Genomic DNA, 27,267 nt, shown 5'->3' with positions numbered 1-27,267 from the left:
GTAGTAATATCACCATTTACCACTAGATGGCAGACATTGCTTAGGTGCACTTACACCTTATAACACCCTAATGTTATTCGATCTCAATGCAGTAATTGATAATTGATTATTATATACTGTTAAATCAAGATCGAAACTCAAGTAAGATTATGTGAGGTACCTCAAGGGTCAATCCTTTGACCCCTTTTTGTTCAGTCTATATGTGCACAAATGCTTCAGAATGCTCCTTTGTAATGTTCTTGAGAATGTGTGTCAAGTGTTTAGTTCCTGAAGAAATGCCCGTGAGGGGTGCTGTCGTCGACCTCCAACACTAAAGAGGCATCAGCGGCAAGCGTGTCATAGTAACCACCTCACGATCCATTTAAAACATTCCATTTTATTTGAAAAAGGATTTACATTGTCATTGGATTGCATTGATTAAAAAAAGTCCTCTATGCAAAAGAAGACGGAATAACCATCAAACAGATGTGTCGATTATACATAGTATTAAAACAGCACTACATCTGAATCACCCAATAATTAAAAAAAAAAAAAAAAAAAAAAGTACCAAAAATGGCTTTGACATCCTTTTACAAACTGTATCGCAAAAAGTTTCCGGTGTTAGCTCTAAAACCACAGAACAACAATTTAATCTTTCTTCCCCCCACAACGAGGCACCTAGCACCATCGACCCTCCCCCCCTTGAGTCTTGACCTCCCACCAGGTCTGGTTTACAGTACAGTACATATGAGCATCATGCACATGTGCAATGATGTCACAAGTTGGTAAATAATACACACACATGGATCAGCATGTGTGTGTTAGTAAAAGGATGGTGGAAGAAAGCAAGCAAGAATGGCAAACATCCACAGACATCAAAAGAACCATGCTAGACAAGATAAGTGGATCAAGAAAGTCAACACAACCATGTTACAGCAACAGCTTTTTCACATTGTAATAATTGCTAATTACTATTTGGGTAGATTTAGTACTCTCAAAAAGTTAAATAGTTCCATGAATGTTTTTTTTTTTTTCCTTAGAAAAAAAAATTCCCGCACAAAAAAAAAAAAAAAAAAAGAGGCAATCAATTTTGTATTTTTGCAATATTAACTTTGCCACAAAAATGTTTTTTTTTTTACAATTGGTCTCGAAAATAAAATAGTAAAAATCAGCATTTAACTAATGGCCATACATTTTTTTTTTAATTATTAATTTTTGGATAAACGGCGCATTTTCCATGTAAAGCTAACAAAACAAAATTAAATACTTTTTTTTTTTTGTCAGTTGGAAACCTCACATAACCAAATATGGTTGTAATAGTTTTTCCAACAATTAATATTATTGGTCTGTCCCCACATTGTTTTAAGTATTATTAGTATTTATTAACCATTCTCAAGTGTAATAAATAGCTTGAGAACAAATCTATGAATTCTCTTGAACGTTTGATATTTGAGAAGTGTTGTAAAACCGCCTCTTGCATTATGTTGCCGCAATATTGAAAGTCTGGATGTTTTTGTTTTGTTTTGTTTTTAAACAATAAGGAAAAAATAGGTTAGATACATTTGTATCACTTTATTTCTAGCATCACTTATGGCTCTAAGACCATTGTGTAATTGTATATGAGCATTGTAAAGTGTAATACCAATTTAATGTTTGGTAACTCAGAAAAAAAATGTCAGTTTAAAAAAATACTCAATGCAAGGCTATCATTAAACATCTCTGGATAGATGATCAATGAAAAAATGGATTATAGATGTTGACGAGTTCCCCCGCTGCTATTTTAACATGGCTGCGTTGACTTTCTGAGTAACTCACAGGGTTGTTTGCAAAAAGTGAAAGTGTATACAAAACATATTACACCAGAAGACCAAAATGCGCCACCACTTATCATATGGTGGTTGCCTTAAGCCACCGGGAGCCCCGTGGTGGTCCTCATTTCTCTTTCTAATCAACATTGTGGTATGTGATTGCAATCGGTAAGGCAGGGAATGCAAGAAAAGGGAACCAACACACACACACAAAAAAGGACCAGCATTCCAAAGTGAGTTCAACGCAGATGTCCCTTTTCTTCCTGCCCGTGACACATAAAAAAAAAAAAGTTTGGACCGTGTCCTGATGAGCTGTCGAGTGTCGTTCATCAGTTCGTTTTTACTAACAGCAACAAGTTGTTCTCCGGGAAGATTTCCGATTACTACGACTACTGCCACTACTACTTCTACTATTACTGCTGCTAACAGATGGGCGCTCGTTGTTTTTGTCCAGGATGTAGCACAGATTTGGAGACATGTAGTAGGGCCTGTCGGCGGAACCGTCGTTCCTCTCCAGGTCTTCGCCTGATGCGCGCCGTCCAGTGCAGAACAGCGGAAAAGAAAGATGCAGAGTAGCCGAGTCAAGAGGGAAATTATCGCAAGAGAAGCCCAACTTATCTCTTCCTTTTTTTGTTGTTTTTTATGTCGTTCATCGTCCAATTAGAGTTAAACAAAAGACATTAAAGCTTACTGAGTTGATTTAGTTGAAGAAAAAGTTTGAAAAGAGGAATTAACGTCTCATATGCAACGTTATGTGATATTAAGTCTGTCCTTAAAATCCTATAAAGCCAAACATATCATACTAATTACAAGACATTTTGAGTCCTATTTCATGAATATGTTTTTCCCCATTAAAACTGACCTATATGATCTGACGTGCATTGCACGGATAATCCATTAGAGGGCAGTATCACCAATGTTGACGGCTTATAGTGGGAAATGTTCTTTCTTGATACGTCTGTTTATTATTATATTTTTGACAAAATTTAAAAGTTGGTGTCATGGGAAATGCGGCTACTTACAAAAGCACAGGAACAATGTGTCCACGCACATGGTGTAAACGCTAAAAAAGCCATGAGCAACCACGTAGGATCCCAATATCACCAACTGGAAGAACACGGAACAAAAAAGGATTAGGGCCACAAAAAAAAAAAAAAGTGATAATCAGCAATTTGTTCCACTTTTGAATTATTAGGAAAAACATTTAAAACTTCTGTTTTTTTTTAAGGCCATGGTTTTTTTTTTTAACTTTTTTTTTCTCAAAAAAATATAGAAATAAACCATAATATATATATTATTATTTTTTGCTGTATTTAATTTAACCCAAAACATTTTTTTATTTTTACTACAAAATGTAACTGAAATCAATTTTGTTTTTAAATGCAACACAAACGACAACAGGCCTACATTACTCAGAAGCTTCTTCTTTTTTTTATTCGTTTACAAATATATATATATATTTATATATATATATATATATATATATATATATATATATATATATATATATATATATATATATATATATATATATATATATATATATATATATATATATATAAAAGATTTTCTGTAAGGCATTCATAAACATTCCTCACCACCAGGGGGACCCAATAGTAGTTTATGGGCGGCCCATCCCCTTCCTGGGTGAAAGAGAAAAAAGCAATCGCACCTGGCGCACATGAAACCAAAGAGGAAAACAAGTTCAACGGAATGTTCCATTGACAGGAAAACGAAGTGCAAGTACACAAGGCCAAAGCAAAAGGGCTCGACGTGGGCTCACTTGGCGGACTCACCGACAATTCCTGCAATGAGAAGCTTTCCCAGGAAAAGCAAGAAGTCTGTTATTTTGTCAAGGACGGCCACCCTACAGGCAGGCAGAGAGGACGCAAAAACAACTGTTCAGGTACATATTGTTCATACAGAAGTACATTTGCCATCGTTTGGGTCACATGCCAGAAACCAGGAAGCTTGCAAATTAACCTAGTAGTCAAAGTGAGCGAAGTTCTACTGCCAGAAACAAAAAGCTTACCGAATAACGTTTCTCATCAGGAGGAAGAACGCATCCCTGGAGGAGGTAAAGAAGCTCTTTCCATATATTGCTATCTGTTGGGAAGACGGACAGTGGGGGTCTCCTTAGTTGGATGGACGCTACCATGTAAGCGCGCGGGGGGGAGGGGGTCTCACTCACCATGATGTACGCGTTTTTGTTGAGGAACTTGATGAAACGTTCCAGGCACCAGAAACAATATTTGAGGCAGGCCATCATGAAGCGAGCGCATGAATTTTGTTGACCTAAGAAAAATACCAGAAGCCACGTGTCCCATTTTGGAGTCGATGAAGTGACGGGGAAGGTTGGAATCTCTCATTTCCAAGTAGTTCAAGCTTACCCTTCAGTTTTTGATCCAAGTACGTGAGACAGATGCGGATCATTTGCACCCCGGAGAGGACGAGCGCGCCAAAGGCCAGCGAGCCCACGTGGAAACTGCAGCAAGGAATGGTGAGCAAATCTCTAAGATGTTTAATGCCACTTCCAGTTCTTTACAGTATAATTGGCTGCTTGCAAAGTTAAGTCAACTGATGCCTCTTTGAAGTAAATTGCCTCAAATTAACTTTTTATTATTTAACTTCCTAAGACGAGATGTCGCAAACAGATGCCTTTTTGTTCTGATTAATATGCACTGTCTTAAACAAAAGTGCCAGCGGGTACTAGTTAGCCAAGGGACAACATGAGTAGCCCACAGGCCTGGTCTCACCAGTGATGACACTGTGACTTACAAAGAACTTAAAAAGATCAACATATATTTAAACTTAACATGATACACATCTGTACTATACTCTAAAAACAGTTGGGTCAAAAATTGGATCGACCCACTAACTTGGGTCATTTTGACCCAACTTTGGGTTGTTTTGCACACACACCAAAAAATAAATAAAAAAAAATAAAATAAAAAATGGACTATTTCGAAAGACAGAGCAACAGAAAGTTGGGTCAAAATATCCCAAGTTCACAGGTCATCCAATTTTTGACCCAAATTGGGTTATTAATGTCCAAGCAGTTTTAAGAGTGTGTCACTGTAAAAACAGTCGTGTCAAAAAAAAAAAAAAAAAAAAAAAAAAAAAAAAAAAAAGGGACGACCCAACTTTTTGTGTTAATTTTTTTTTTTTTTTTTTTTTCCGGTGGGGTATTCAATTAACCCAAAAAGTTGGGTCAAATAACCCACAAACAATGGCCCCAAAATTGGGTTGCTTTGTGGGTTATTAATTTAATTTGAGCTAACCTTTTGCTCAAAAAAATTGGTTGGGGAAATTTTTGGGTTATTCAATTAACCATAAAAACAGAATGAAATGAATAACCCCCCCCCAAAAAAATACACAAAAACATGAAGTGATTGAATGAATAGGGAACTGCCAATTGACCAGGGCTGACTTTATTTTAAAATGAGCGTGTCTATGTATCACTGAAGCGTAATCACGCGTATGTTAGCCACTGTAGCCGCGTGCGTTTGTCTGCGTCCTTTCAGCCACCTACCTTATGGCTCTATTGAAAGACGTAAAGAGCGGGCAGGCGGGGATGTCGCTGGGCTTCTTCAGGGCCCAGTAGTAGGAGGCAAAGGCTCCCGCCAAAGTGCACTGGCCGAGCGCCAGTATAAAGTTGACCAGCCACAGGAACGCAAACAAATTGAACGCTTGGAGGAACAAGCTGTAGCTGTGGTTGTCGTCGCGATAGGAGTTGAAGAGGCAGCGGGACTTTTTACATTCGTCCGACAGCTCGCTCGGCTTGAACGTCTGCAAGATTCGAATCACAGGTGTGTCATGTGTCAAACTTTCAGATAAAAGTATAGCAAAGGAAACTGTGCGGATAACCGTTGGATCGCACTCCGTCTTATCGCATGATGAACCTTCTGGATGTACAAGCGTGTAGGTGGCGACGCCGGACGTCGCTAAGCAGCTAAAGTTAAAACAAGTTAAGGCACACTCAGTAGTACTTTCAAAGTCGAACAACATTACAGTAAAGCTCTTCCATGGATAGCTAAAAAAAAAAAAAATGTGTACAGTACAGTTTTACAAAAACACATTGCTGAGTTGTGCTTCCACCAGGTGTTCTTCATTAGGAACATAATTATATAATCACAAAAGGGAAGCAGTTTATATGTACAATAAATATAAAGGCAAGCCTATCTATCTAGTTTGAGAGAATTAATTACCAGGAAGAGCACACTAATATCTAATATATTTGGTAGGACACAAGCTAAAGCTTAGCTCAGTTTAGCTTAGCATATAACAGAACTAGCCAAGCGGAACTCAAAATCTGACACATGAAGAGCTTGTGTTTCTGTGGGAATGTATCACTTCGATATACTTCTTTAAAACCAATTTAGACAGTGCTTTGGCGCCATCTTGTGGAATCTTGTGAGTCTTCAGCTCAGAGGTTTCTCTGTCTATATTTTTGTCACTTCACCACAAATATTTACTGCAAGGAGCGGGACAAGTGTGACAAGCATAAGACTAAAAATGGAGCTCATCTCCGTACAATTTGAGTGACACTAACATCTTACCAATCGGATGCCATGATGAACATGCACAAACCTCTAATCACCACTAGGTGACAGTATCACTCTATGTGCCTATCTAAAGTATTTATTTCAATCCATATACTTGAAAAATCTCAACGTTCCCACTAAACAAAAATGTCAGACTTTGACACTTACTGTACATACGGCCATTTTGATTGGACTACAGACTATTTTCTGCCCATTAAATCCAAAATTTGTTAAATCGGGGTCTGTTAAATTGAGTTTCCACTGTATAAGTGCATTTCATTTCCCATTTTATTATTTATAGTCCACCACCAGATTACAAGTATTGACAAGGATACACTGCTACAACAGCGCCATAAGCGATGACGAGGCTCAACAGAAAGAAGGTGAAGATGGGGTAGATAAGAGCAGTCATGACGTGCCTCATGGCCCTAAATAAAATGAAAAACAATTAAGAAAACATCGAAGTTAGGAGATGACTAAAGCTTTCACATTCAGCAGGTGCCAGTGCCAGTAGTGTCAGATTGCCCCATCTGGCAATATGTTCTTACAAACCCGGATTTTTCCCACAAGAAAATATGATTTTAGATTTGAATACACCTTTTCCTCTGTTGCTTATAGAAAAAAAAAGCAAATGGCAATGACGTTTTTCAAAATATTTCCCCTGACTTTACATGACAATGCGGAATTTGACTGAAAAGGAGCAGACAGAAGAATATTTTCTACGATTTTAACGGGAAATATTTACGTTCTACATTTAAATAACTTCATACTTACATTATAATTTTTTACACTCAAGTTAATATCACAATAAGTACTGTTACTTTGATGAAATTTAATTTATACAAATTTTTCGCTCAGCTTTTAGTCGCCATTTAAAGCAAGTTTGTATGGCAAAAATATGAAAAACAATTTACATATCTTGAGCGTAGGGCTGAGCAATTCATTGAAATCCAATTACAATTTCAATTATTACACTGCACAATTTAAAAATCGGGATAATCATAATCAAAAATAAAAGATTAATACTAAATTTGAGTTGTTTAAATTTATATATTTGCACCTTTTTTATTTGAAAATGACTACTTTAATCAATCTTGTTTGGTCCAAAAGAAACCTGCATAATTAGTGTTTCGAAGAACTTTATTTGTCTTAATATTTTTTTTTTATGTTTAACTGATTGTTCTAATCATGATATCAATTATTATATTAATCATGATTATGATTTTTTTGTTGTTTTTTTACATAGCATACTATTACAGTATGATATCGAACAGTCATACCGGTACTTGCTTTATTGAACTACTAAAAAAAAAAAAAAAAACTGCCTCGGTTCTTTCATGTCTCTACATTATTCGAGTAATAATTGCACTTTTAAGAAAATGTATGTTTTGAGTTATGATGTAATTTCTGTCATATTTGTAAATGTTACCCGAACATAGTGAAGTTACCCTGAAGCTTGATTTGGAAAAAAACAAAAGTAGTGAATCAAATTGAAATCAGAATTCAATGTTCTGCCTTCTACCAGCGGTGGCAGCAGCTGAGTGTGAAACGGGTCAAAGTGAAGATCGTCGGCACCTACATGCTCGCTTCCACCAGCAGCGCAATGGCAATCTCCAGCCGCTTCCTCAGGAAAAGCAGGATAAGCAGAATGATGCCCTCGATCACAGCTAGCAAAAGCACTTTGAAACAAGACCACATGTTGATTAGCTTTGGTTATTTTTCCCCCCCCTACAAATAGCATGAATCGTGAAATAAATACTAAAAATGAGCCACGTCTGGGTGAGCTCCAGGTAGACGCCAAAATCCATCTGGAAGCCGATATCAGAGATGATCCTGTCGGAGCCCACCTTCCCGCTAAGTTTATAGTACTGCAAATAGCACAGGCCGATGCCTGAAATACAACCACATCACGAGAATCAAACGCACCCGTGAAACACGTTGGATCAACGCGCATGACACTCACCGCACAAGATGGCAAAGATGAGGGCCCAGATCATGATCCACAGCAGCGGGCCGGCAATGTAGCGCAGCAGCAGGAGGAAGATCAGGCTGACCACCATAGAGATTGCCATACCGCTGCCAAGTACAACCACAACATTCAACAGAAAGTCAAATGAATCGACCAAGATCAGTTTTATTTAGTAATGTTGAATATAGCAAGTTACGACGGCGTCTTAAGGCCACGTATAAGCAGTAGCAAGTAAACTCACATCAGGATCCATTCCCAGGAATTTGCTAAATCCTCAAAGACCTTCCCGCTAACATCTTTAGCATGCAGAAAAGCGGTCAGTTTGCTGTCATGTGGGAGGCAGAGAAAAGAGGGCATTAGAAGTAGGGATAGACCGATAATCGGCCGGGACGATTATCGATGCCGATATTTGGCATTTTGACAAATATCGGCATCGGCCATTTTTTGAATCTGAAGGCCGATAAAGCTCACTGAGCAGGGGATACTTGCGAACGTAGCGAATTTGGGGTTTTCATCAGGATTTGTAAGATGTTCGCAGTCAGTTATTATTTGTCGTAAACACATTTGGAACATATTCACACCATTTTTCACCGCGAAAATCTTTTTGAAACGTTTTTACGAACCCTAACAAAAACCCCAAATGAGCTACATTCGCATGAATTTGTTACTCAGTGAGAAATTGTATATAGTTTAAACCCCCCCCCATTTTACTGCAAATGAATATCGGCTTGAAATATCGGTTATCGGCCTACTTGACTACAAATAATCTGTATCGGTATCGGCCTTGAAAAAAACATATCGGTCTATCACTAATTAGAAGGACAAAGTGGGTAGTTCAATTTTATTCCTTTCATGCACATTGCATCCATGTAGGTGCCACTCAACTAAGAAGGTAAGATTTGCAGATAAACAGCTCTTACCTGGCAGCATCTTTCAAATCCTTGACAGCAACAGCATCTTGGCCAACACCCAACGTGGTATTTGGGCCTATAGATGTACGCCCCTTTCTCGTCTCCAACCTGGGAAAGCACCGCCTAAGAACTGTGGAAAAACGAAAAAATAGAAACATGTCTAAAGGGGTATTGGTGAAGAAATGACAAACGGCGCGTGCGTGTGCTTAGACTTACAAGGTGAGCTCGGATAGATCATGGATGGGCACTCTTCGGTCTGATGGGTGGTAAAGAAGACAAACTGCTGTCAACTGGACTACAGTAAACCCTCCCCGAGTTGAAACCGAAATGAGAGAAACAATGAAGTTTTAAGTTGTACTGTTTTACTCTCATTTAAAGGTGTTTTTTGACCACATTTTCTATCTATATTGCTTTTTCGTTTACATGGCGATCTGCAGACAGATTGGGGTTGGAAAAAAAAAAAAAGTCTCATACCTGCTCCCCATTTAATTCTGTTTTGCAGAATGCCTTATATTTCTGCCATTCGCCCGACTTCTGGGCATCCTTACGTGTCAGAAATTTGTCAGGGCACTCGGAGACACAGATCTGGTGGAGGCAACACAACGCGTCGTCTTAACGAGAAGGCCCGTCAATCTTGCGTAACCGAGCGTGGAGGAAAAGTTGGAGGCACATAAAGCATGCAGTGGAAGGCGTGCAGATCAACAACGTCTTACCTGGGTTGTGGCGCACTGACGGTTCTTCAAAGCTGCGGGGGTAACACACTGGAGAATGTCGAAGTAGAACAATCTGGTTTTGTCTCTGCGGGTCAGATTTGAGGTCAGGTTCTGAAGATGATGACAAACTAAGGGAAGATGAAGACTCACTTATTTTCCTTTTGCCCGCAGAGTTCTCCGTTGCTGTCGGTGGGATGGATGAATCTCCCGGGATCGCCGTTAAACCAGGCTGAAAGCACCAAGGACTGTCAGAAGCAAACTGGACACTTGACTCAGCACAGGTAGAGGAAGTTAAGCTTAGGGCTAAAATTACTCGAGAGATTGCACAAGATTGTGTTTGTATATTGCATGGATCCTTTAACAATTAATGACCTTGAGATGAGGATGTAAATGAGGGCACAATGCAGCGAGCCATATGAGAGTTGTTGTTTATTAAAAGAATAAGCCATCCTTTGAGGAAGCCAAGTTTATAAACACCCCCGCACTTCCCACAAGCGCACATCTTGTTGAATAAGCCACCCTGATATGATACTCGCTGGCGAGGCTATCGGAAACTTCATCTCACGCTGGGGTCACTTTCTCCTGTCATTGGTGTGCCAACTACTGATGAACTCAATTTGGAAGTTCTGTTTCAGTGAATCCACATAAAATGCATATTGTGTGATCACAAAATTTATAATCAGCAGCGATGTGTCACACTCACCCGTAAAGCCCAGTATGACGTAGACAGTGATGACGACAGCAAAAATAAGACTGCACATCACATCTGTGCGGCTTCTGCAAAGAAAATAAAACAGTGGGAAAAGTATCAGAAACCTGCGATTGGTTGGCAACCAAAAAAATAATAATCTTTTAAGACTTGGTGTATGCTGTGGGTGTGACCAAGCAGTCCATTCCTTGAACAAGGAACTGCTAGGTCGCGACAGCTAGCTAGCTAGATAGCTGCTAGCTTTTCGACTGATGAAAAGAAACTGCTGAACCAAGATCCATCCATCCATCCATCCATTTTCTTGACCGCTTATTCCTCACAAGGGTCGCGGGGGTTGCTGGCGCCTATCTCAGCTGGCTCTGGGCAGTAGGCGGGGGACACCCTGGACTGGTTGCCAACCAATCGCAGGGCACACAGAGACGAACAACCATCCACACTCACAAGCACACCTAGCGACAATTTGGAGCGCCCAATTAACCTGCCATGCATGTCTTTGGAATGTGGGAGGAGACCGGAGTACCCGGAGAAGACCCACGCGGGCACGGGGAGAACATGCAAACTCCACCCAGGAAGGTCCGAGCCTGGACTCGAACCGGAGACTGAACCAAGATCTTTTTTTTTTTTTTTTTTTGGTCTCTCACTATTGCCTCTCTTATTTACCAAATTTAAATGTGCTCCTTTTAAAGGTGACATAAATTGACTATCACGTACACCATGTGAATGTTTCACAATCATCGTAGATGTGTCGTGTATATTTTTTTTGGCGACAAAGGTACAATGGTAGTGAAAATGGGCACACATTTGCCTCACCATTGACAGCCACCATTTTAGAGGGACTTAAAAAAAATAAAATAAAATAAAAGTGGGCGAGGCAAGCTAAATGTGGTTGTTTAAAAAAAAACAGACAGTTGTATTAGCATTTTCTTTCAATCGGCAGAGAGCAAGAGGAAGCGCTGCTCTGATTGCCATGGCAACCGCTGCCGTCCTTTTGAAGCTTCACTCGCATCCTTCAAAGCTCGTACAGTGTACGCGGTAACGATCACTTGGGCGCTCATCATGGGCGATTAACATGGCTGAGATCTGAGGTGGCGGCTGGCAGCGAGCTGACCTTGCTCCTCCACAGTAATGAGAGAGTTACAGCAGATGTGTCAACTACCCACTATTCGGACGCGTGTGCATTATTAAGACAAAGTGCAAACACAGCAGCGTGCGGCGGCTAATACAAAGTCACCGCAGACGCATGCCAGTGTTAAGGATGCGGGGAAGCTGACAAAGTGAGAGTGAAAACAATTTGCTTTGTTCTCTTATCTCAGGATGGCAGCCCACAGAGTCTGCTAGTTCGATTTCGGTTGATTCCCACACATGTTAAAAGTGGATGACAGGCTAGACTTGGATAAATATGGCTGAATCTGGGACTAACTTTCTTTAAAACAAAAATAATAATCATAATAATGTGAGCTCATGTGGCTGCATCTGGATAAGAGGCGCAAAATGTGGAAGTTGGAAGGGGCACGCATGTCACGGTGTTGCCACTTCAAAGGTGAAAGTTCTTAAGAGCAATGACGTTTTCGATTTCAATACTGTATGAGTGTGCATGAAAATAAAACGCGTGTGCTGTACAGTATCTTCTCTGAAGGCTCTCATTAGGAGAAAAACTCTCAGCCAAAGAAACATCAAAGTATGTGTGGTGCCTTTACCCAGATGGAGCAAAGACGTGCGCTGCAGACGGAGTAAAAGAGACAGCAGGACTGAAAGCCAAAACACCCTTATAGAAGCCTGAAGACATCGAACTGAACCGATAAAAGCTCCTGCATTACCTCTGAAAATGACTAAATCTTCAAAAGAATCCACAAAAAGCCCGCGGAGACCCTCAGGGAGATTTGCTAGTACTTCAATACAAAAATCTCTTCTGCATTGTGCCACTGGAATCCCTCAAAGCCAATTTATTAGGAACACCTGCACTAGATAATAACTGTATCAAAAATGGTTGCCTTGACGAAGCGTGGGCGTGTGTTGTGTGTGTGTGTGTGACTGTGGATACTTCATAACATGTGCCAACAGACAAACTCCCACCACCAGTTTGACTGATGGTCATTGATTTGTGTGGCGAAGCGGAGAGCGCGGGCGGCACTTCACCTCCATCTGTATTAACCTAGCATGACAAATGATCAATCTGTCACCTCCCAGGCAGAAAGCTTACCCAATAGTCAGAATCAATACACGCATGTCACTCGTTTTAGGGAGATGTTGAAAATAAATGCCGCGTCTCGGTTTTAAGACTGACCCAAAAGAACTTTCTCCAAAAAAATGATGATGGAATAATGAATACCTGTCTTGAATTGGCCCTCTGAACTTTGGGTCATACTTGCGTGGCTCACCTATAAAGACAAGAAAAACAGAGGTTAGATTCATCAGCAAAATGAAATACTGTATTAATATGTACGGTTACAGAAAGATGTTCTCACATGAATTTGATCACATTTTGTACAAATGACCAAGTAAACTGAAGAGAATGGATTTCAGTGCTGGCCGGCATGTTGTGGCAACGTCGACGGCTCAAAATCCAGACTTGATATGTGCAGTGTACTCGAACAACCTCATCCGCCTACCCACAATATCCTTTCACTGAAAGCCACTAACCTATTTAAGGTGGAAAAACCATTACAATTTTGGAGTATGAACTATGTACTTAAGTTTACCGTCTTGAATTAAATCATCTTTCAAAACTGCGCTTTTAAATATTTGCACAACGTCAATGCTGAACTCATCAACTCACATCAGAGAAATTTACATAAACATTTTCTGGGATAGAAATTTCAGTAAGAGCTTTTCAACTCCCTAATTAATAATAGAAATGAAGAATGCAAAGCCAGAAAGTCCTCATTTGAAATGTGGGACACTCGGCTGCAATTAAATATGAGTGGAGAGTTTTACATTAAGGCTTTGAAAACTGAGAGAATGCAGCTCCAAGAAGGCCAGTAAATGTGATCTTTTTTTTTTTTTTTTTGTTTTTTTTTTTTTTTTTTGTAAGAAGCTGGGAATGAATGTGATTGATCCAATTTCTTAGGAAAAATCAAACCTGGACTGTCACATCGATGCCTGCTTAAAATAATCGCCTAAATCATTTTTTTTTTTTAAAGATTTTTCAGGAACCACAAAAAAAATTGAACCATTTGCATCATGAGGAGATGATTTAAATAATTTGTGCAAAAAAAAAAAAAAAAAAGACTTAGTTAATTATTTTTTAAGGGTGTGACTGTATTATGTTTTTCCTCAATGCAAGATGCTAAAATCACATAAAAATGTGTACTGGATGTGTTTTACGTAGCTTTAAATCCAGTTGGACTTCAGAAAAAAAAAATTAGTTAAAAACATGCTGAAAATCAATGGATGATAGAAAAAAATGTGCATCTAACAGAACAAAATGTAAAGGAAGAAACACAAGCAAAAAAAAAAAAAAAAAGATGTTCGAGGACAGAACTTTGAGGCACATCATGATAACTCAATAAATATAACAAATTCCAGAAGAGAGCAACCCAAGAATACATACTGGTTAATTCCACCATTTTAAACACATACAACAGTTTGTAGACTGTGTTCATGTTGTACTCCGCAGGGCAGGATGAAAACAAGTTGGCCCATATGGCCTCAGCAAGTGGAATCACACAGCGATCAATGAGTCAGTGGGGGGACGACAGATTGTTTATGAGTCATGGTAGAAGACATTTTTCATGAAGTCATGTCAGTCGTTTCCGCTCATAACAATCGGAGTAGCATCCAACCCTGAACTTGTCGCCAGTCTGAAAAGTGGCTTATATTATTAATACAACTAGTTTTTCAAAGATTCAAAAGAATATAAAGGCCGTGAATATTGTTACATTGACCTGTCTTTATGTGTTCCTATCGTGTATGTGTGTGCTACGTGTTTATTTGGAGGTAAATCCTCCACTGTGATGTCTAAGGGTAATTTTCCATTGAATAGTAGCATTAAAGGAAACATGGGGCCAGGATGGGCCATTTTAAAAATAATAATAATAATCGGACATTGAAAATGTGGTATCAGTGCAGCTGTACTTCAAATGCAGCAAAAATAATGATGCAGTTCAGCAGGATATAGGACCGTTGAGCAAGTAAGTGGGGTTGCTGTACGTCGCACTGTACGTCCATTCATTTTTGATGAAAGCACTTGCATCTGCCAAACCAGTGTGGAAAGAAAAAGCGAAATGTCTTCTGTATTTTTTCCTCGGAAATCTACTCTAAAATACAAGCGGTGGACAGTGAGGAAGTGGAACGTGAAATGATACGCTCCAGTGGACCACCATGCATCGATCTCGCCACTAAAAATACACACAAACAAACACACAGGCACACAATGGCAAGATAGAATCAGAAGATACTTTTCCCGCATTTTTCATCTTGCTCCATCATGGATTGTGGGCGAAGAAGACAATCTGGGATTTTTTAATTTATTTTTTTTAAACAAAATGAGATTGCAACACTCGCTTCTCCCACCCACCATGTTGTGTTGAAAGTAGAACTGAGCAATTCAGCAAAAGTCTGACTTCGGGATTTTAAAAAAATCTTGATTAAAGAGAAAGTCACCCCCAACTTCCCCAATAAAAAATTTTTTAAAAAAAAAACTACAATAATGTTATATATGAGCTCACTAGTCTAAGCATAATCTTCTGATTAATGTTGCATTTGTGGAATATGAGACAAGTAGCAAAACCCACTAGTTTTTATCCACATCAGGGGGCGGCCATTTTGCCATTTGCTGTCGACTGAAGATGACATCACAGTTGCTCAGGGCTCAAACAACGACCAATCACAGCTCAGCTGTTGTGATTGGTTGTTACCTGAGCTCTGAGCAACTTTGATGTCATTTTCACTCGACAGCAAGTGGTAAAATGGCCGCCTTCTGATATTGATAAAAAAAAAAAAAAAAAATGCTGGATTTTGGTGCTTATCTCATATTCCACTAACGCAATATTAACCAAAATAGCGTATTTAGACTAGTGGGGCTGCATAGAGCATATTATTGTCAATAATTTTGGGGGTTTGACTTCCTCTTTAATACTCATTGTCAAGGATTTTGCTGTCATGAAAGACTGTTAGATATTCTGTGTGCATCTCAACAGTAGTCAGAAGTCTTGCATGTACACAAAATAGTCACACCAGTCCCCCACAGTTCCTGTTGGACTCCATCTCGGAAGCAATCACTGCAGCTAAGAGGCACCAGATGGCTCGTTTTTTGTTTTTTGTTTTTTCTCCTTCTCACATTTGGCTGTTTCAAGATAATATCCATCCTTTTCCCCCCACTTTTGTTGCTCTCAATTGCCCTTTTCCGTATCCTTGCTCACACGGTCTCCCTCCGGAGAAAAGCACAATCTTTTAAGTTCTTGTCTCTTTACTGAGACAAGGCATCAGCATCCAAATCTGTGCTTTAAATTTACTAAGCAGTATCCCGCTGGGATCTTTTCAAATATTAGCAAGCTTTGAAGGATGGAGTAGTCCACAATCTGGGCTTTTTTTTTTTTTTTTTTTTTAAGCCTACAGGATCATCTTTTAACTCTACTTTTTAAAGGGGGAAAAAAGACCTTTTTAAAAAACAACAGCGTTGTGCGTTGGGATTCGTTAGCATCTGACAGTGTCAAGCCGTTGACAGCTAGCCTGCTGCTCTGTGCTGCTGGCACCAAGTGTTGTTGCGGCCATGTGACCTTGGCTACTTCTCTGGAAAGCCTCACTTTTGTCCACCAGTAAGACGTGTCTGGCTATAGTGTCGTCTTAAGTGCCTGTTGGCTCGCTGTGAGAATGCAGGATTTAGGGAAGCTGCCCATGCGAGAAATTTCTTAATTAACTTCGCACCAGACTCCTCTCCTTTTTTTTTTCAGTGACTTGAACAAGTCGCGAGTCGCGTCAGATGCTCTGTCCCTGAATGATTATGATATTATCTTCATTTCAGTAATTGCACACCACAGGAATCTTAAATCAAGGTTTAACAAGGGAACAGCATTGACATTTATTACTATAAAGGAACAATCATTGTCGAGTATTTTTCAAATGGGGGATGATAAAAGGGAATGGAAGGGCCATTACTTTTTCTACCACTTGCTCACACAATGACTCCACAAAATGCTCCATTAGATTGATGCATTGAACACCGCTGTGGCACAATTAACCTCGTTAATTGACTAGTACGGAAGCTGAAACAAAACGAATGTATTATACTGTGTGCATGATATACAGTATTATATTGTGGAATAGACACGCACTGTTTGGGAGGCGAAAAAAATAGAAGACATTATTTTAACATCTTTCATATAATTGCTAAGGTTTATTTTAAACAGCTCTTTTTGTCAGTGCAGAATGTCCTATATGGGATTTTAGAATAACAAACATTTGACAATCAAACTACGACTGACGGGTTGAAGTCACGATTGGCAGAACGTTGCCGTCACGAGTCGCCAGGGACACGAGGGGTCAACAGCAGAGAGGCGCAGTGGGCTCTTTGCATCGGGACACATGACAACGCAGTGCCACAGCCGAGCTGCTATTGTCATGCACAACTTGGGTGCGAGACTGGTGTATTTACACTGTGACAATATTACGTCACTGCCCATAATTGACAAATGGCAAATGTCAATTAAATGTAAAATCAGATTTGTAGTACTATTTGATTCCAAAACTTTATGAAGCATATCACTGAGTATGAATAAGAATTTAGGTGAAGAAAAACTTAAGCATGACAAGAAGAACTCTTGGACAAGTCACAAGACTGGGGCACAGTCTGGGGTGGCAATCTGCCTCAAACCGTTTGGCAGAATCAAAGAAACGGTAAATCTAGCAGTGTCAATCGTGGTAAAAGTAGTTGAACGTGGCTCGTGTAATAATAACTACAATTATAAGACAAACAAAAGTGGCAGTAAAAACCCATGCATATGCCCTACACATTTGTCTTTAAGAGGCTGTGACCAATAGTTGTTAAATCTCCCAATAACGTTTAATATTTAATTTTAGTAACATTAAAGTGTTATTACAGGGAGATGCCACCACATAAAATACCAAACCACTGATGCATGCCAAATAATATTCAGCATTCATTGTTATTGCTGTTCCAAAAAAAAAGCTGGATAATAAGCCTATAATAGAACTTACATTTTTCTTTACAAAAAAAATAGGGATGCAAAATGAGAAATAATGACAAATGTAAGGTTGGTAAATTGAATATAGTTTATTCTTGACCCTGATACTTTTCAATTAAATTAGCCTCAATTTCCACAGAAAATTTCAACTTGGAATATTTCCAAAAGTCCAAGTCTTAATTTCCCAGATAAACTTTCTGCAAAATTAATTCACAATCCATTAGTTTAAGACCCCAGTTGCAAATTACAATCATTCATGACATCATCAAAACAAACCATTTCGTTTTCAATATTTAACGGTGTTAAAATTATAACTCATTTGTTATTGCCCTTTTACGCTAGTGTCAGAAACTCAGAATAACACATCCTCATTAACTCACTGGTACCTTCTACAATTGCCCCAAGATGGAGATGTCACTTTTGTATCAATCATCACCAGCGACGAGAGGTGACGACAGAAATTACGAATACATTCCAATACATAAGACATACGTAAAAGAACTGGAGTGGGCACGTTTGCATTCATAAAATTCAAGCGAAAGTGCTGGATCGAAAGCACTGATCAACAAATTGTAACTTGTCGTTATTTGTCTCCACATTCCTTCACTGGACTCCTCCGAACCACCGAGGGGTACCGGGGAGCGCTGTCATGATGTTACCAGACAAAAGAAAGACTATCATGTAGTCAACAACAAAAAATACTCACCATAGTACACAGAGGGAACGTCCGTCTTCCGAGCCATGGCACTCTTCAAACGAGACCGATGCAGCTCCGTCGCCTTGGACCCGGGGACCGCATATGACGAGTGGAGGTGTGCAGGTGCGTAAAGGGGAACAAAATGCGGCCACCTGGCTCGGAGGTCTCGTCAGGTCCGGAGGATGCTCGCTTCGGCCACGCAGCTCAGCTTCAGTGGTGTTTACAGCTCCACTTCATTAATTATTCTTAAAGGGTCCGCCGCTGACTTTTCTTTGTTCGGCACGAGTTTCCACGCTGTTATTGTTGTATTAGAATCAGTGACAGTTGGCACTAAAACAGAATAAGTCACATAAAGTCTAATTGGTAGCGGTTTATTTATAAAACAAATACTGCCGCCTTTGTTTTTGCTTGGCAAAGAAAGTTAAGGGAAACACTGACCCCTGCTGGGATATACATGGTACATCAGATCCTTTTTAAACAAAGGAGTGCATAAATCTGTGTATCATTTCGTTCTTTCCGTTTTATGGCACCCTAAGGAGACCTCCAATTTTACACACTGTACATTTAATGCATTTATTGACCAGTGTGTTTATAAAATACTGAATTATTATTGTGTTATCGAATTAAACTATTTTACATAACATAAAGATTTTAACCTATGTAATCAATGGATGACCTGGCCCATTTGTCCAGTTGGAAAAAATAAAAAATAAACGTGGTCCTTGAGCTCAAAAGTCGGTTCACCGCAGCCCGAAAGCATAGTAATCATAGTCACGTCATCAATAAACGCCAATTAGCCTGTTCCATTAACAGGTATACATCCTCGAGCTGTAACGCTGCCTCCATCATGATTGATGCTTGATGTGATATGAATTGACCTTGTTTTCAGAATCAGATTTCAGAACATGGCAGACTTTTTTTCTCTTCTTTTTTTTTTAACGAAATAAGTGTACAGTACACGTATGAATGAAGTGTTTTGATTTTGTGGATTGAGTGGCACCAGAGGTAGTGAATATGCAATAGCGAGTGGGGGGGAGCCATGAGCCGCAGGGTGCACAATTAACACCGCGACACGCATGATTCATCATTTCACAGCTGCAGCCAAAGAATCCGACCTGAACGTTACAGTAATTGCAATTGCCAGACATGAAATCACCTCTTTAACGTATTCTTGAACTGGAAAGGAGCGTAATTGATTTGCTTTAAAGACTGTCAGTTAAAAAGTCATGTCTCTCTGACTCTCTGCCAAACTTAAAGGGGGATGCTTGGTGACCTCTGTGACCCTATTTTACGAGAGGATGTCAACTTTTTATGGCCTTTTTAAAAATCTTTTATCAGAATGTCCGTCTGAGACGCCTCTTTTTTATTTATTTTTTAGTTTTCACCAATAGTGTCAATTATCAAATGAGCCCGAAGATATTCTAAAAGTACAGTTGCTTCGATTCAATCTTTGCAGATTACCACATACAGAGCGACACGCAATCATGCTTTTAGGCTAATGATGTTTTCAAAACGTATCTATTTTTAAATCAATAATCTTTCCCATGCAGCTCCTGGCGAATAGATTACACCTTCCGGCAAGTCTTTCTCCCTTGAGAAGCGTCGCCTGCTCAGGTTACTGTGACAAATGAGGAGAATACGTTCGCCGCGACTCTCTGTTCTTGTCAATTATCTTGTGTGGCGCTAGTGAAGCGCTATCGGCTGTTAACCTTGCGAGGCCAGAATACAGATTTGTAATCTCAAAATCCATCCGTGTGCTATCTTAATTAACTCGTGTGAAGCTTTTCGTCCCCTGCAGTCAAAGCGAAGCGATAAGCCAACAATGCAGTCGTATTTATTTGCACCATTTGTGTGGAAAAAGGGGGCTGTCAGCCTTTATGTGAATGCTGGCAATCAACAATTCACACGTTTGTTGGACAAAAATGTGCATTTTTCTCATTACTGTATTAATTGGTTTGGTTTGGTCAAGAGCTTTGTGACAGCTCAGGCTGTTTGAAAGCGCTATACAAATAAAGATTACTTGACTTAAAAGATGAGTTGCCTTAAAGTGCAGTAACAAGTCAAGTCTTTCATAAATGTAAGAAAATACTTTTGAATTCATGTGATTTTGAACAGTACATTTCAAGGATTTACACACCAAAACATATAAGAATGACAACACAAGGATAAGAAGACAAGACTTGTTTGTTTTCACCTGCAACGAGGAGAGCAGAGTTGCCAGGTACAAGCTGTCAAGGATGCTCTGGCGATTCTCTTGCGCCCTCTCTTTTTATTGGGGATTATTCCCTGTCCGGTTACAAAAAATAGCGTTGCACCGCTAAAGGGGTGGGGAAAGCGCAATAGTGCAACGTTACATTATCTAAATATAACATATCTGTCTGCTTGGATAAGCATGTGATTATCCATTAGCAATGAAAGTTCTCGTTTCCGCTTTTGCCCCAGATGGTGTGACTCATTTTAAACACAACCACACTGTCTGGTACTGGTGTAAAAAAAAAAGCAGTTCACTTAAAGTTCATATGCGTGTAAAGCATTTTAGCAAATATATAATAGCTTAGATACACTTTAAACGTAACAAGTGCAAAATATTTTGGCTTTTAAAATGTTATTTTCTTAAGAATTTAGTAGGGGAAAAAATACAATAATCAATTTGTGGTTTTAAAAATCGATATTGGGCTCTAAAAGGAAAATCGATTCAATATCGATTATTCAATTATTATTGTTTTTTTTTTTTGTTTTTTTTTTTTTTACCCAATCCTACTATACATTACTTTCCGCACTAGAAACACGGAGGTGTTTAGGATCATGGGGAGTAGAGAAGAGGATGCGTAAGTAAAGGGAGGAGTGGGGGAAGCATCACCGGTGTGTCGCTCGTCTTCAAGCCCGCCGCTGAGGTCCCACTCATGCGTGCCGAGCAGTACCGACGCTACGTGCGAGCGCTGGCCGAGAAAGGATGAAGGCTCCAAACGAGGGGAGAGGAAAATGAGGATACGCTTGGTAATTATAAATGAGACCTGTGAGGACGGGCAGGAGGAGGGATACGTGGGTATGGGAGGGGGGGCGGGTACTGTTGCTTGCCTTGTGTTTTACTCTTGGTTGTGATGCGTTTGTGTATCTGTGTTATGTCTCCGCCGCAGTGCCAAGGGGTTAGTAGCATCATTGTCGTCACCATGGTTACCAGTTTGATGGTGGCGTACAACAGGAGATCATCCTCATCATCGTCTTCATCCTCCCGACACAAAGAAGGTCCAGCGTCTGCCATGAGAAAGAGACCCAAGATGGCTTTGGTATCAACACTAGGGGGCTACACAGGTGTTTTGGACCGCAAGGTAAATCACTTAAGCTGAGTATACAGACTTTTTTTTTATTTTTATATCCGATGTATGTCATTCAATTTGGCTTGTAGTCTCTAAGGATGCACTGCGGGACGTGCGCCCTCGTCACCAGCTCGGGCCAGCTCGTCGGCGGGGAGAGGGGCCGAGAAATCGACCGCTCCGAGTGCGTCATCCGTATGAACGACGCCCCCAGCGTGGGCTACGAGCGGGACGTGGGCCGGCGCACCAGTCTACGCGTGGTAGCGCATTCCAGCCTGCAGAGGGTTCTGCGCCGGCAACGGGAGCTGCTCAACGGCAGCCAGGGCACGGCGTTCGTCTTCTGGGGGCCGAGCAGCTGCATGAAGCGGGACGGCAGGGGCCACGTGTACAACCATCTGAAGATGTTGAGCCAGCAGCTGCCCAGTCTCAAACTTTATATCATTTCTCGACTTAAAATGATGGTGTCATGTTTTGGTTTGGTGGGGGTGGGTTTTTGTTGTCTTTTGGTCGTTTGTCATGTGTTCCTTGTTTCTTCCCTTGTCCCGTTATGTCAAACCACGTCCACCTGAGTGTTTCTTCCCTTCCCAGTGTATCCACCAATCAGCTTCCCCTGCCACTTGTGTCTTGCCCAGCTGTGTCTAGTCATTGTCATTAGCCTGTGTGTATTTAGTCCCCTGTTTTCCGTTCGGTTCTTGTGGAGTCATAGTATCTGTTGTGCCTGTTGTTGTCCCTGTGTTCCATGCCATGCCATGCCATGCCTTGTGTTTGTTTTTTGATCTTGTTAATTTTTTCATAGTACCTTGTTTATAGTTTTTGTTAATTAAATCCCCTATTTTACCTGCATCCCTGCCTTGCCCTGTTTTTTGGTTGCCCCCTGCATTTGGGTCCTGCCTCCAACACCCCCACTTCTCGTGACAGAATGACTCCACCAGAACTGGACCCAGCAGGGGCAATGGCGGAATTTGAGACCTGGCAGAGGCTTGAAGACATCGCCCGAGTCATTACGGAGATAAAAGAGTTGATGGCTTTGGACCGTGGCGACTGGAGTGATGGGTCGGACTGGCCTCAGAACCCCGAACCTCGTCTGCTGCAGCCTCTCGCCCCTGAACCTCGTCTGCTGCAGCCTCTCGCTCCGGAACCTCGTCTGCTGCCGCCGCAGCCCCTGGCTGCTTCGCCTGTGCCGCTGCCGCCGCAGCCCCCGGCCGCTTCGCCTGTGCCGCTGCCGCCGCAGCCCCCGGCCGCTTCGCCTGTGCCGCTGCCGCCGCAGCCCCCGGCCGCTTCGCCTGTGCCGCTGCCGCCGCAGCCCCCGGCCGCTTCGCCTGTGCCGCTGCCCCCGGCCGCTTCGCCTGTGCCGCTGCCGCCGCAGCCCCCGGCCGCTTCGCCTGTGCCGCTGCCGCCGCAGCCCCCGGCCGCTTCGCCTGTGCCGCTGCCGCCGCAGCCCCCGGCCGCTTCGCCTGTGCCGCTGCCGCCGCAGCCCCCGGCCGCTTCGCCTGTGCCGCTGCCCCCGGCCGCTTCGCCTGTGCCGCTGCCGCCGCAGCCCCCGGCCGCTTCGCCTGTGCCGCTGCCGCCGCAGCCCCCGGCCGCTTCGCCTGTGCCGCTGCCGCCGCAGCCCCCGGCCGCTTCGCCTGTGCCGCTGCCGCCGCAGCCCCCGGCCGCTTCGCCTGTGCCGCTGCCCCCGGCCGCTTCGCCTGTGCCGCTGCCGCCGCAGCCCCCGGCCGCTTCGCCTGTGCCGCTGCCGCCGCAGCCCCCGGCCGCTTCGCCTGTGCCGCTGCCGCCGCAGCCCCCGGCCGCTTCGCCTGTGCCGCTGCCCCCGGCCGCTTCGCCTGTGCCGCTGCCGCCGCAGCCCCCGGCCGCTTCGCCTGTGCCGCTGCCGCCGCAGCCCCCGGCCGCTTCGCCTGTGCCGCTGCCGCCGCAGCCCCCGGCCGCTTCGCCTGTGCCGCTGCCGCCGCAGCGCCCGGCCGCTTCGCCTGTGCCGCTGCCGCCGCAGCCCCTGGCCGCTTCGCCTGGGCCGCTGCCGCCGCAGCCCCTGGCCGCTTCGCCTGGGCCGCTACCTCCTGTTCCTCGTCAGGCGGCGCATGGATTGCGGCCGCCACCTCGTGTTCCTCGTCCGGCGGCGCCCGGCCAGCGTCCGCCATCGCCTGCACCAGTTCCGGCGGCGCCCGGCCAGCGGCCGCCTCCTGCTCCTCATCTGGCGGCGAACACCCCGCCGCCACCTCTGCTCCTTGTCGGGCGTCAAGGACGCCCTCCTGACTGGCCCCGCTGGGACTCTCTTGTCGGGCGTCGAGGACGCCCTCCTGAACTGCTTTTTGTCTGGGACGGATGGGTGGGCCGTGTGCCCTCCTCCGTGCCCCCTTCCGCCCGCCCTTGTTTTTGGACTTTTTATGTTGGACGTCTGGGAGCCGTCCCTTGAGGGGGGGGTTATGTCATGTTTTGGTTTGGTGGGGGTGGGTTTTTGTTGTCTTTTGGTCGTTTGTCATGTGTTCCTTGTTTCTTCCCTTGTCCCGTTATGTCAAACCACGTCCACCTGAGTGTTTCTTCCCTTCCCAGTGTATCCACCAATCAGCTTCCCCTGCCACTTGTGTCTTGCCCAGCTGTGTCTAGTCATTGTCATTAGCCTGTGTGTATTTAGTCCCCTGTTTTCCGTTCGGTTCTTGTGGAGTCATAGTATCTGTTGTGCCTGTTGTTGTCCCTGTGTTCCATGCCATGCCATGCCATGCCTTGTGTTTGTTTTTTGATCTTGTTAATTTTTTCATAGTACCTTGTTTATAGTTTTTGTTAATTAAATCCCCTATTTTACCTGCATCCCTGCCTTGCCCTGTTTTTTGGTTGCCCCCTGCATTTGGGTCCTGCCTCCAACACCCCCACTTCTCGTGACAGATGGCTTTTGATGAACTTTTCAAAAACGAAACCGGCATTGACAGGTAAACGCTTCATTCGTGTGAACGTGTCAATATTGAGAAGTAGGGAGATCAGTTCAATTGGAATATCCTGGAATTCTTAATTTATTTCAAGGTTTCAATTTATGTAGACATTGACTACACATAGAGTGGAATATGATTTATTTATTTTATAGCTTGCAAAGCTAACGATGACAAAAAAAAACTCAAAATATATTAACATAGAAATTAGGTCAACATTGCCTATAATCACTGTGATCCATATAATATGTACGTTCCACCTTTTCAAACAATAACTTCCTTGGAAATCACAATGTCCATCACTGGTGAGCTATTTCTAGAACAGGCCTGCAGGTTACTCATGTGGTTGTTGGTCCACGCCATCTTGCACATTAGGTACACAAGCTCACTTTTGACAGGGTCTCTGTCAATTACAAATTATTATTTTTTTTACGATGTTTATTACTGTGTTATTACATAATAACTAAAAATCATATATGTTGTGTTTGTAGTGGTGTTGAACTCCACTTCTTCATGATGAGAAGTGTTTCTAATGTTTTGGTTACCAACGGTTGTAATTATGTAATAACTGTGTTATTACATAAAATTAATTATAAATGATATATATTGGGTTTGTAGTGGTGTGGAACTACACTGCATCATGATGAGAGGTGTTTAATATTTTGGTTACCAACGTGAGATAAAATGCAGCGCAAACTACAACCACAATAATACAGTCAGTGGTTACTACATATCTGACCGTGTTCTAATGGACTGTGTTTGAACCACAGCATCTGTTGAAGCGAGTTAATTGTAGTTTGTTTTAATTGGACATTACAGTCAAGTTTTATTAGATTCCAGATTTAATGCTGAATAGGTCATTCAAAGACACATTACATGCTATTTTGGTAAGCAACATAGTTCAAAAGGGCGGTGTTTGATCATCTATTCAAGTGAGGTCATTGCAATTTGTCGTATTTGGCTAATTGGGGTGCAGTGTAACTATATGAGGATATAGTAATGGAATTAGTAATTCATTTTTCAGAAATATAAGCATGTCTTATATGTCCAGGAAAAGTTCCAACTCCTGGCTGAGTACTGGCTGGTTCACGATGGCCATGGCTCTGGAGCTGTGTGACCGCATCAACGTGTATGGCATGGTGCCACCTGACCACTGCAGGTGCATTCTCATTTTCATTTTAAATAGATTTTTTAATTCTGATTATTATTATTGGCTATACCTCTGCCACTTCCTGTCTGAGTGACTCGGACAAATAGTGCATGAAGAGGAGCAGATGGTTTGTTCTGTAACAGCCCCACTTGGATTTTTTTTTTTTTTTTTTTTTTTGTGGCACTCCCTGCACCTCATTCATCTTTAATAATGTCCTCAACCGGCGCCGGCGACAGCCAGTTTTGCTAACCCTCAGTGACAAAGACAACAGACAACCACAACTGTAGAATACTAATTTGTCCCAGTGGTAACACGGTGAAAACATATCCGTTAACCGTTTTAAGTAACATCACAAGGACAAGTTGAGTCAACCAATGAACTAATTAAACTAATAGGCATAGTAAATAAATATTATCCTCACTCTCACTGTCTCACATAGATCGCCCTCCAATCCGTCAGTGCCATATCATTACTATGAGCCGTCCGGTCCCGCCGAGTGCGCCATGTACCTGTCCCACGAGAGAAGCCGGCGTGGGAGTCACCACCGCTTCATCACGGAGAAGACGGCCTTCGCCAACTGGGCTCGAAGCCTCGACATCCATTTTTACCAGCCGGACTGGAAGCCCGTTAGCGCCTTTCGGACTGGATCTTGAGGTCCTCGGGAAGTGAAGGCAACGTCTGCGTACCAGCTTGACAGGCTGGAAACAGTTCAACAAATGCATTTAACTCATTTGCTCCCAAAAACGTATAAATACGTTCTATTTAAATGTTTTAAGTGTCTCAAAGATGGATTTATACATTTATGCTTTTTTTTCAATACTAGAACATATAGAAGGCTTTGATGCAGACACTCAACTGCAGAGACCGGTTGAATCAATGGTAGTTATTACAAAAAACGGCCAGCAGGTGGCAGCAGAGTGAAAGAGATCAACCAGGGCCATGTTGCAACAAGCTCTTTTTGCCAGTGTTTTCACCAGGAATGTGAATGGTGAAACTTATAGTTATATTCTAATGCTAATTGCTGCAAAACGGAAACAGATAGAAATATACTTTTTTTTTTTTCCTGATGATGGAATTGATTTTAATCTTTCTTTTGGTACGTTCCATGTTTTTATAGCAATAGAACACAATATTCTAAAACAGCCGGGAGCGAATTGGGTTGCGTCCGTGAAAACTGCTGCGAGTAAATGATTCGACACACAAATTGTCATTACTAACTTTTGGTTGGCTTATATGAGATGCATTCACTTTTTAAACATAATTAAAGACACTACTGAGAAAATGTATTTCCTCTTTCTGGATGTGAGTCAGTTTTAATGATTTCACTATCTGTCAAATTGCTATTTGTTGTGAACTGAGTCAAGTTCACTGCTACCATACAGAGTTTGTATCTTGCCAAATAATGGCTCGCAT

At 42.0% G+C, this 27,267-nt stretch overlaps 2 protein-coding genes across 10 annotated transcripts; one reads left to right on the top strand and one right to left on the bottom strand.

The window, feature by feature from the left end:
- Positions 1-356: 356 nt before the first annotated feature.
- LOC144026734 (choline transporter-like protein 5-B) lies at positions 357-18,827 on the bottom strand. 3 transcript variants are annotated; one of them, XM_077533680.1, is made up of 22 exons: positions 18,482-18,825; positions 12,963-13,011; positions 10,628-10,701; positions 10,075-10,153; positions 9,925-10,009; positions 9,686-9,796; positions 9,428-9,467; positions 9,221-9,341; positions 8,542-8,625; positions 8,295-8,407; positions 8,091-8,222; positions 7,911-8,010; positions 6,667-6,759; positions 5,655-5,739; positions 5,320-5,576; positions 4,178-4,272; positions 3,979-4,082; positions 3,820-3,893; positions 3,584-3,654; positions 3,386-3,459; positions 2,810-2,894; positions 357-2,312 (listed from the first exon to the last, which is right to left on the bottom strand). In XM_077533680.1, the coding sequence occupies exons 1-22, from the start codon at positions 18,516-18,518 to the stop codon at positions 2,131-2,133; spliced, it is 2,145 nt and encodes a 714-aa protein (XP_077389806.1). In that variant the 5' UTR covers positions 18,519-18,825; the 3' UTR covers positions 357-2,130. The 3 variants fall into 3 exon arrangements, with proteins under 3 accessions (XP_077389806.1, XP_077389805.1, XP_077389807.1); XM_077533679.1 differs by having other exon boundaries at positions 5,320-5,739; positions 18,482-18,827; XM_077533681.1 differs by lacking the exons at positions 9,925-10,009; positions 10,075-10,153; positions 10,628-10,701; positions 12,963-13,011; positions 18,482-18,825 and having other exon boundaries at positions 5,320-5,739; positions 9,428-9,518; positions 9,686-9,793.
- On the top strand, positions 3,418-26,829 carry LOC144026735 (alpha-N-acetylgalactosaminide alpha-2,6-sialyltransferase 5-like). 7 transcript variants are annotated; one of them, XM_077533682.1, is made up of 10 exons: positions 3,418-3,693; positions 3,840-4,287; positions 9,714-10,027; positions 10,096-10,205; positions 18,405-18,595; positions 21,610-21,801; positions 21,879-22,248; positions 24,668-24,707; positions 25,756-25,863; positions 26,294-26,829. In XM_077533682.1, exons 5-10 carry the CDS (start codon positions 18,575-18,577, stop codon positions 26,505-26,507), a joined length of 945 nt encoding a protein of 314 aa, XP_077389808.1. In that variant the 5' UTR covers positions 3,418-3,693; positions 3,840-4,287; positions 9,714-10,027; positions 10,096-10,205; positions 18,405-18,574; the 3' UTR covers positions 26,508-26,829. The 7 variants fall into 7 exon arrangements, with proteins under 7 accessions (XP_077389808.1, XP_077389809.1, XP_077389813.1 ...); XM_077533683.1 differs by lacking the exon at positions 9,714-10,027; XM_077533687.1 differs by lacking the exon at positions 18,405-18,595 and having other exon boundaries at positions 3,419-3,693.
- Positions 26,830-27,267: the final 438 nt, after the last annotated feature.

This window comes from Festucalex cinctus, chromosome 10 (genome assembly GCF_051991245.1).
Source record: "Festucalex cinctus isolate MCC-2025b chromosome 10, RoL_Fcin_1.0, whole genome shotgun sequence".
Lineage (NCBI taxonomy): Eukaryota > Metazoa > Chordata > Actinopteri > Syngnathiformes > Syngnathidae > Festucalex > Festucalex cinctus.
The sequence above is the reverse complement of the archived record's forward strand: the minus strand, read 5'-3'. Positions and strand labels throughout refer to the sequence as shown.

Excerpts from the sequence above, each read along its gene's own strand:
- LOC144026735 (XM_077533683.1), top strand. The coding sequence starts at position 18,575 with ATGACGAGTGGAGGTGTGCAG. Across the intron at positions 21,802-21,878 it reads CAGGTGTTTTGGACCGCAAG|TCTCTAAGGATGCACTGCGG; the intron begins GTAAATCACTTA and ends TTTGGCTTGTAG. Across the intron at positions 24,708-25,755 it reads AACGAAACCGGCATTGACAG|GAAAAGTTCCAACTCCTGGC; the intron begins GTAAACGCTTCA and ends TTATATGTCCAG.
- LOC144026734 (XM_077533679.1), bottom strand. The coding sequence starts at position 18,518 with ATGGCTCGGAAGACGGACGTTCCCTCTGTGTACTATG. Across the intron at positions 8,408-8,541 it reads TCCTGGGAATGGATCCTGAT|CGGTATGGCAATCTCTATGG; the intron begins GTGAGTTTACTT and ends TGTACTTGGCAG. Across the intron at positions 5,740-6,666 it reads TATGGCGCTGTTGTAGCAGT|CTGCTTAGCGACGTCCGGCG; the intron begins GTATCCTTGTCA and ends TTTTAACTTTAG.